The 10,174-nt window shown below is 44.2% G+C and overlaps 1 protein-coding gene across 1 annotated transcript in view; it reads left to right on the plus strand.

Annotated features, from left to right (window-relative positions):
* CMTM4 (CKLF like MARVEL transmembrane domain containing 4) overlaps positions 1-10,168 on the plus strand; it is a 61,704-nt gene extending 51,536 nt beyond the window's left edge. Inside the window, exons 4-5 of the mRNA XM_025209492.1 lie at positions 8,288-8,386; positions 9,654-10,168. Coding sequence (XP_025065277.1) covers positions 8,288-8,386; positions 9,654-9,830 — 276 coding nt within the window. The 3' untranslated portion in view covers positions 9,831-10,168. The remainder of the gene's footprint in view (positions 1-8,287; positions 8,387-9,653) is intronic.
* Positions 10,169-10,174: the final 6 nt, after the last annotated feature.

A 10,174-nucleotide genomic window follows, 5' to 3' on the forward strand; every position in this document is an offset into this window, starting at 1 on the left:
CTGCGGGTGGGCAAGGCCAGGCCCCGGGCAGGCTGAGGCAGCTGCAGTGGCTATACCCAGGCTCCAGGTGTGTCCCGTGGCCAGGCCTCTCCACCGGGGATGGCTCTGCCCTGCCTGCACTGTGCTCAGCGTTCAGGGAGGCCTATCCTGGAGAGGGAAGCCCCCTGAGCCTGGCATCCTGCCCCAGACAGGCAGCATCCCCGCGTGTGCAGGGTGGCTGCGGCCCATCTCTGCGGAGCTGCGCAGGCTGCCCAGGCCCCACCATGGGTGCCACTGAGCACCCCACCTGCCCGCCCACCACAGCTCGAGCCTGCAGAGCCTCAGGGCAGCCCCCACTTCCTGCCCAGCCCCCACCTTCCTAAGAGCCCAACGGGGCTGGCTTGCCTGCGGCGCCTCCCCCCATGCTGCCCAGACCCTGTCCCGACCTCTCAGCCCCAGCACCTGGCACCTCAGTGCTGCCCTGGGTGGGACAGGGCACCTGCCTGCCTGGGCAGCTCCCTTCAAGGGCCAGCCAGGCTGGAGGGTGCAGCCTGGGAGCAAGGGGTGGGGGCAGTAGAGCACAGACAGCATCCCTGCCTGTGTTGTTCTGGCTCCACCCTGGTGCCTGCCGCAGCGCTGGGACTTGTGGCTGCACACGAGAGCCGGGAGCAGCAATTAACATCCCCCCCCAATTTATTTGCATGCCTCCCGGCGTGCCGGGAAAAATGTCTCTGCATGCCACTAATAGCATGCGTGTCGGGGGTTGCCGACCCCTGCTATAGAGACTGATTGTCAGAAGAACCACTGGAGTTCTGCAGTAATTTCCCAGTGCTTCAGTGTCTCTGTCAGAACTAAGGAAAATCAAAATCTCCCCAGTACATATGGGGATGATGAATGGTTCAGTGGCGGGGAGCCCAGGATGCTTGCAGTTTTAACAAAAACTCTTGGATCCAAACAGGCTCTTCATGGTTTTGTTAAATGTGTCGCATTTAAAATTCTGTTTTCAGTAGACTGGAAACATTGATTTGACTCCATCACAGAAGCTGCAAAATGTTTTGGTATATGTGATTTTGAGCATAAAGAATTCTTCCACCAGAACACTTACCATGTTTTCTATTGATGATCAGATTCTTAGATTTCATAGATTTCATAGACATCAGGGCTGGAAGGGACCTTGGAAGATCATCGAGTCCAGCCCCCCGCCCAAAGGGCAGGAAGTCAGCTGGGGTCATAGGATTCCAGCAAGATAAGCATCCAGTTTCATCTTGAAGGTGTTCAATGAAGGTGCTTGAACCACCTCCAGTGGCAGGCTGTTCCAGACCTTGGGGGCTCGGACAGTAAAGAAGTTCTTCCTTATGTCCAGCCTGAAACGATCTTGAAGTAGTTTGTGACCATTCGACCTCGTCATCCCTTGGGGCGCTCTGGTGAACAAACGTTCCCCCAGATGCTGGTGGTCACCCCTGATAAACTTGTAGGTGGCCATCAGATCACCCCTGAGCCTGCGCTTTTTCAGGCTAAAGAGCCCCAGGGCTCTCAGCCTGTCATCGTAGGGTCTGCTTCCCTGACCTGTGATCATGCGCGTGGCTCTTCTCTGGACTCTCTCAAGCTTTTCCACATCCTTTTTGAATTGTGGAGCCCAAAACTGGACACAGTACTCCAGCTGCGGCCTCACTAAGGCCGAGTACAGGGGGAGAATGACGTCCCGGGATTCTGGTTGAATCTATTCATATAATTGTATAGGTCTAAAACATAAGGGCCAGCAACGCTAGAGTGGTGTGTATTGGGGTTTTTGAGCATGTTTCTGAACTGTAAGACTTGCATTAAATAACTTGCTTTATGAAGGTTTTTTTAAACATGAATGTAGGTTAAATCTTCTAATTTCCTGAAAACTTACTTTATCAACTTTCCATTTTATGAAAAGATACAGAGATGAGTTCATTTTGCATACAAATGTTCAAGCAGATCTCACCAAAATAACTGATGTAGTTCTAAACAAACTGTTTTACTCTCTTGGTCTTGGCATAATTGCAGAGGTATAGCTTAGAGACCTGCATGGAGGAAACTTTTTTAACAGTCCTGGTTCTTTCTAGCTTCCTTAGATACTGAATAGGGATATTGAAAAAATTATATATAGGTGAATTTTTTCAGTGTCCAGTGTAGTGTGTGTGTGTCCATGTCCCAAATAAAGTGATCAATAAAGCAATGTCTGTCAAAGACATTAAAATAACACTTCAACAGAATTCATGGGCAATGTTTTTCTGGTGTAAGAATGTGTTGTAGCTGGGCTGTCTCCACGTCACACTGCATGTGAAGCTGATAAAAAGAAAATATTTAACGTAGACACCAGTCATGCCACTAACATTTGATAACTAGTAGTGTTTGCAACATAAAGACAGTAATGTGCTTGAAGAGTGGAAACCCTTGGCAGAGGAGGAGGTAAGGAAAGCAGAGAATGGCCTGTAGATTAAGGTTGAAAAGACTAAGAGGGATTAAAAGACTGAACAAGGTGATCTTTCTGAGATGGAAGATAGGTGGAAACAGAAATATTTAGTTAAAAATGGCCCTCTTTCACATAGATTGAAAGTACTCCTTTGAGCAATGCTTGTACTAATGTCCAGAAGTAGTAGGAATCATAGATAAGTCTGAAATTGCCAGATATTTTCCAATGCTGAAAATCCATGTCTTTTTCTGCCCTTCAAAGTGTGGCTTAGTACATTTGGAAGTGATTCATTTGGGGTGCCTTACAATGGCCTGATCTCTCAGAATGTGCCAAATATCCAAAATTACTAGTTCATTCCTGGAAATATAGCTCATTAACTGCTTTGATAAGGGTAGGACAGCATCCCACTAGAACACATTTCTAAAATGAACCCTTAATTCTTTTGGTAACATAATCCAGTAATTATAAATAGATGCTTTGTTGCATGTGTAAAAAATAAATAAATGTTGGGAGGAGGTGGAGATTTGAATTCTTACATAGCTGATTTGGTTCTTTCTAGGATTTATTTTTATTTCACAAACCATATTTCCATTAGTAACCAAGCTAGAAATGATCACACGATGCTAAATAACATGACTACAAAGTGAAATTACGGGGGAAACCAGGGAGATTGGATACAGTGGATTGCTTGGAATGTATATAAAACTTCAAATTGGTAGCTACATGCAGGGAAAGGAAGAAAGCAGCCCAAAGATTGGTAGTCTGGAAAAATTAGGAACATGGGACACTGAAAATGTAGCTGAAAGGAATGTTACTTTGAGCTCTCTGTTTTGCAGAAATTTGCTTGGAGAGTGGCAGACTTCAAACTTCTGTAACCAAATTATGACAAATACGTGCCACTGAAATGTCCAGGTTCTTCTTCACATTATATGCATTCAGATGAATATTGAAATAGTTGAGTGGAATTATTGGATTTCAAGAAACAAGTGACAAAAGGAGGGTCATTATTTTTAAGGATGTACATTGGTCGATACTGATCTGATTTCCAATACAGCTGCTTCAAGCTGATAAGTCTGCTGGGGTGAGAGGGGAGCAGGGAGGGAAGGAGTGTGGGAGGGCAGATCAATGCCCCCCACGGTGAGGGAGGTAGTGGAGCTGGGGTAGGTGCTGCCCAGCCGGGGCAAGGCAGTATGGAGCTGAGGTAATCTGGGGGGAGGAGGAGGGGTGACTCCTGCTGCTTGTCTGGGAGGGCATGGGGGGGGTGGCATGCACCCCTGGATTTGTGTGGGGCAGGGCAGGGTAGGCTGCAGCTGCAGGCTGGTGCCAGGGGCCGCATTGTGCTTGGGGTGGGTGGTGGCAGTGTTGGGAGGACGATTACAGAGGGGGCTGCAGCCTCCCGTCCCAAGTGACCCCAGCCCCTCTCCCTCCCTCACCATGGGGGGTGTTGATCTATGCCCCTTCCCTCCCCTCCCCTCCCCTCTCCTCCCCTCCCACCACAACAGACTTACCATCTGCATGCAGCTCTCCAAGCTGCCAGGCTGTGCTCCTCATTGCCTGTGTGCTGCACTGCGGCTGCGTGCACACACGGGCATTTATTGGCCAAATTATTGGCCACTTCAGGCCAATTTCCAATATAGTCAATTTTCTTTATATCGGAGTTGATCCGCCTTTAGTAAAAGGCACTGCTTTCTTTTACATACTACCTAACAGCTTGTGCTCTTTCTATCCAGACTTCTGTCAGTTTATCTTGACCAACTGACTTTCTCCTGGAAAATTATACTCCTGAAGCCTTGGAGAGGAGTAGGCAAGACACGTGGCTAGAGCCAATTTCAGCTGCCCTGACTTGGAAGGCTTACTGGAAAGGCTCCTTCATATCTCTTTCCCCTTGCAGCTGTTTAGAAATGACTTTCTGATTATCAGTAGCAACTGATCTCTGCAAAATCACAGCCTCTGTCCAGTATTCCCTCTCTAGTTAGGCTGTAGTTCCTTTTCCCCTGTCCATGTTTGACACCTAAAGGTGGAGGACTTTGGGATGACTCGCTGCTGTTAGCTCTCTAGGTGCTATTTGCATTGCCCTTCTCTCCTGCTTGTTATCCAGTCCAGCTTCAAGAAGTGAGAAAAAGACACAAAAATACAGTTAAAGTAAAAACCCATAGTCTTAATGTTTGCCCATGGAAAGATTAAAGGTTGAATGATGATTTTATTGGAGGTCCCTAAGTGCACCCTGGGGTCATTTGGAGCTGACAGATTTTTTTTTTTAATGGTGGCCATCCTTGACAGAACCAGCTGATTAGCAAGGCTGTGGCCATTGGCTATGGAGTAGCAACTGACTGCAAACTCTGTGATTCATCATTAAGGATAATTGATGCCCTGTGTAATGGACTTAGTAAACTGGCAAGGAGCGTAGCTCCGTCCTGAATGGATAATAATGTGCCAAATATTTTGGGAGATGCTCTGTTATGTGAGCTGGCTTGACATGTTTTATCAGCAAAAAGTCAGCTGCATAATTCCCCACTCAAGCTTGAACTGAGTAATGAAGTTGATTCTCCTTACTGTAACTTTGTATGGGTAAAGCACATTGTGTTTATATCTATTGGATATAAAAATGTTTTTGTTACAGATTTAGCATGTTGTCCTGCCCATTAACTAGCCCTCCATGAGTGTCCTTTTAAGAACCCCCTAGATCTGTGCTTAATGTGGCAGAAAGGAAGACATTTTCAATGGGACTTCTGTGCATCCAGTATTGTTATGATCTATTGCTTGTACAGAACTACCGCTACATAGAACAGGATTTGACTTTTCCTGTATGGCTTCCAAAAGAGTGGCAAACATTTGATTGCTTGTCATGCAATCTGCAATTGTCCCCTAGTGCGTCCCCCTTTTGTCTGTATACGTCTGTTGTTTTATGCTTAGATTGTAAGCTCTTTGTAGGCAAGAACCATCTTTGTTTTGTGTTTTAGAAAACACCTACTGCAAATGGGGTTCTAGGGAAAGTTTTTAGTCACTGGAGTAATACAGTTCATTACTTTAGAGGTTATTCTTTCTTCTATTCCCCTGCTAGCCAGCCTTGCTGAAATTCAGCTAAAAAATGAGTCCACCTCTATCCACCCTTCTCAGGTAATGGTCCACCTAACTACTAATATTTGTCCCTCAAATGGATACAAAAATGTGGTAGTAGGAAGTATGTAGTGCAAAGAGGGTTTGAAAAGTGAAGAAAAAAGGTTTAAAAAATATAGCACTCTGGCGTTTCTGTTTTGTCACATTGAGTGTGCGACTCTATCACAGTTTAGCCGTACTTTTGATTCATGAAGCTAAATTGATTAGGGAATGATGGAATAAATTACATGAATAATTAGGAAGTGCCAGTAAATCGCAATCTAGAGCAGATGTGATCTGTACCCTAGACTTTACTCTGTCTTATGGATGGCAGCTTTGTACAGAGTTTTATGGCACAGCATACTGTCTCATGAGGCTGCTGTAATTTCAGCCGAAATTCTTTTATCTGTGTGATGTGGCTTTACTTTGTCTATAAATATATCAGTAAAAACTTTCAGCCACATCATGGCCAGATTTGAAACTGCTCATCTTTTTCTGATTAGTTTATTCTCTTTTATTGTTACGGTCACTGGGTTTGTCGTAATACTAAAAAATAAATAAATAAATACTTTCCGGGAATATCTTTTTGCCTTTTGAATTCTCACTCTTGTCTGGGATCTAGGTCCTTCAAAGCAGTTGTATCATGTCAAAGTCTGAGAGTGCCATATTTTCCTCATGTATTGGCCTGGCTTTGTTGTTGATTTGATTGTGATGGGATTATAAAACCCTGCCCTTTTATTGAAGTTTGCAACATTACCAGCATGTGCCCCAACATCAGCGATCCAGTTTTGCTCTTCTATTCCCCTACACAAATCCGTTTTCTACATTAACAGGAGTTTTTATTTTAAAGCATGAGCAGTTGGAAAGTTTAAGAAAACAATAAAGTTGAAACATCACACAAGGGTTAATTATAGCAATAGATTTTGGTAACAAGGAAAATGAAAACTCTGAAATAAGAATAGCAGGCTGGAATTAATATTGTTTTACTACTTTAAATGTGAATTGGTCCCATATTGGTCAGAAAAGCCTGACAACTTCTGAAAAACAGAAGATACCAGTACTTGTTTCAGACCAGTGGTTCTTAACCGTTGCAGTCCTAAAGCACACTCCATACTGTTTCTGAATTCACAGGACCCAACATGAGGCCAACTCTTCTGTATCATAACTAGTGCAGGTGGGAAGGGAAGTGTGCTGAGAGCAGAAGAGTGCGTGTGTGTGGGGGTGGGGGCAGGCAGTCTTTTCTGCTACTGTGGGCTCACCCAGGGGTTGCAGGCTCGCTGTTAGGACCCTGGGCAGAATCCCCATGTTAGCTCCCCTCACCCTCTTTATTAACCTCTTGCAGGTGCTGGTGATCTGCATGTAGATCATGGCTGTGAAAGGATTAACACAGTAGCTGTTGCCACACAGCAGAGGGGTGAGGGAGCCTGGTTGCAAGGGGGATCCTGCAAGAGAACAGTCCATCCTAGTGAGTCCAGGGCACAGACCCCTGTTGTCATCCCTGACCCGCTCCCCCTGTCTCCACTTTGGCTGCAGCCAGGCAAAACTGTTCCCCTTGCCTCTGGTTCCAGGAGGGGCTGGAACTGTGGCAGGCAGGCTGGGAAGGGCGGTGGTAGAGGGGCATCTGCTGCAGCTGTCTTGGTTCTGGCTTACCCCTCCTGGAAACAAAGGTGTACTGGACAGTTCCACATGGCGGCAGCAGTGGTACCAGCTCTGGCACCCTTGAACAGCTCCCTGTTTGAGAAGCAGTGCTTTACACACTGTCTAATTGCAACTACCTTTCCCAGGTTGTGCTTGTTGAAGATAGGCCAGTCTCCTTGTCTGCCCTACGCTGCATTGTTTGACACAGAAAATCAAGTTCATAGAGTTTAATGGGGATTCTTGAATAATCTAGTTTGTGGTGTGTATCACAGGCCATTGATTTTTTTTTTTTTTAATTTTATTTTTTTTTAATCATCTGGCTAGGTCTGATGTCAGCATATTTTTAGAAAAGAAAGATTAATGATTGGATTCCAAACTAACATGTAGGCTCATTAGTTGAATTGTATGTATTGATGAAAGTGTTTCTATAGTAGAAATTTGGGTTTCTCTCTAAATCTAGACATCTGAGTATATGTTTTTTGGGACATATGTAAATAAGTATGGTATTTTTCCTTTTCGTTTGTGTGCTTTCTCAACCTCCCCTTCTCGTTATATGTAATATAAAATTACAAACATACGTACGTGTGTGTGTGTGTGTGTGTGTGTGTGTGTGTGTGTGTGTGTACAATACAGACATCTATTATTCTTACAGTGCCGTAGGGTGTGTAGTACTTCATAGACAAATAGAGACTGGCACTAGAGAGTGTGCAACCTAAATATTTGTGAATATTTTCTAGATAGTGCATGAAAAATTGCTGTGGTTTGAAAAAAGCAATAGTTTGAGGGAGTATGAGGTTAGTATTATGGTTAATTAGTTGGAATGGAGCAGCTTTCTTTTAACCTCAACTCTTCTAGGACAGTTTGATGCACTTTTTGTAGTTGTACTTATTTTGTGCTTCTCATTACTAGTTAGAAACTGGTACAGCATATGGAATCCACCACAATGATTTACTATGAGCCTAAGTAACATGTTAATTTGTGTCTGTCATGCTGCGTGTGCAAGTCATTGCCACCTGTTGCATAAAAGATAAACGTCATAAAAGTTGGATGGCTTTGAAGGTTCTGTTCTGATACTTTATCAATTCTGGTTAAAAAATGGTTGCATGTTAATTTCTGGTAACCTTGTTTTCACAGGATGTGGTCAACACTGGACTCAGCACTTTCTTCTTTTTCATTGCATCTGTTGTACTCGCTGCTTTAAACCATAAAACTGGAGCAGAGATCGCTGCTGTGGTAAGAAAATAATTTAAATTTCTTTACTCTTGATGGTTACTTCTCATCAGAACTAAAGAGTGACTCTCCCCAGCCACTGGCCATATTAGTGTCTGTCACTCACTCTTCTCTCTAGACCAGGGGCAGACCATTATTTTGGGTGAAGGGCTGCTTAGTGAGTTTTGGCAAGCAATCGAGGGCCACGTGACAGGCAGCCAGGGGCAGACGCGTATTAATTTTCTAAAATTTAGGGACTCTGCGGGCTGGATAGAATGGCCTGGCAGGCCGTATCTGGCCCGCAGGCCACGTTTTGCCCACCCCTACTCTAGACTCAGGATCTTGTTTCTCTTTCACATGTTGGCCAATCAGTGTTTTGATTTCAAGAACCTGTTTGACCTCCAGCTTAGGGTGAAATTGAATGGTCAAAAATGTTACTTTTTTGATGGCAGGAGCCAAAGACATTAAGTATTTTAGACTTAGCTGTTCAGGAAGTTTGCCAGTTTAATTAGTCATAAATGCAACATTAAATTGTACTTTTAAGTGTTCAGCATTCAGGGTATAGCTACACTGCAGCTTGAAGGAGTAGCGTAAGGATATCCAGGCTAGTTAATATGACAGGCAATCCAGCCTCAGCAGCACAGAGCTCCACGTGAGCCAGTTCACTTTGCTGCCAGCATGATACTCCATGCTGCTGCAGTTAGCTTGGGGATCTATACTGTAGACTGCACTGTAGTGCACAAACTTATCCCAGTGCATATGAAATCAAACCTGCTTTAAAGTTGTTACAACTTCCTTGCTAAATTCTTTTTCTTTATGGGGGAGTATGGGCATTCTTGAATTTCCTTCAGGATTGTACGGATATGGTAACTGCTTCTGCGCTTGACCTGGTGAATTTAAGCTTTTTATATGGGTGGTTATAATAACGGTGAAAGTACTGCAACAGCTCTAAAGAGACCTGTATGAAGGAAATTGAGGGAATGGGCATGCTAACTCATTATGTCCTGTGATCAGGAGTCCAGGGCAGTTAGCCCTGCCCTACTTGCTATTCAGTATAATGTGCCTCCAGGGATTTATGGCAGGTTTTAGCTCTAGGATCATCAATCCTAGTACTTTTCACAACAGTTAGAATGTATTTAAAAGATGACATTTGGAGGCCCCAAGAGTGTGTCAGTGCAACAAACAGTGCAGAAGGTTACAAACCTTTGAAGTACTAAAGCTTTTCAAGGTTTTATTGGGAAACTTGATTTTGAAGTTTGCCTTTGACAAATTTTGCTGCTGTTCCTTTTAGATATTTGGTTTCTTGGCAATGGCAGTGTATGCTGTGAGTCTGTATTTAGCTGTTAAGAAATGGCGAATGAACGGCAGGCAGCAGAACAGCCGGCAGACCAGCAATTACTTGCGGGCCCGGACAGAGTCGAGAGAAGTGGATCAGCATCCTGAGATTCAGCGTTTGGATGATGCATGAAAGCTACATCTGGGGAGAGGACTGTGAGGAGGGAAAACGAACATTTTATTTTCTCTCATCAAGTAAAGTTCATGTAGTTTTCAGTTTTCCATATTTTTAGGAAGAGAAGGGAGAGCCTGTCTTGGCAGAAAATACCTGGCTGTGTACAGAGAAATACTTTGATCTACATTTTGTTCAGAAGCCATTCACATGAAGGCTATAAGTACTGGCCACACAAAGCAAGATCTGTATGAAAAGTCCACATAAGTGTCTGAAGTCTGTTAGTATTTTGATTAAACACCTGTAGGGTACTTTTTCCAGTTTCAGGCTGTAGAGACCCATCGTATTCTACCACTATCTCTTCA

The sequence above is a fragment of the Alligator sinensis genome, unplaced genomic scaffold, assembly GCF_000455745.1.
Source record: "Alligator sinensis unplaced genomic scaffold, ASM45574v1 scaffold170_2, whole genome shotgun sequence".
NCBI classification, from domain to species: Eukaryota; Metazoa; Chordata; order Crocodylia; family Alligatoridae; genus Alligator; species Alligator sinensis.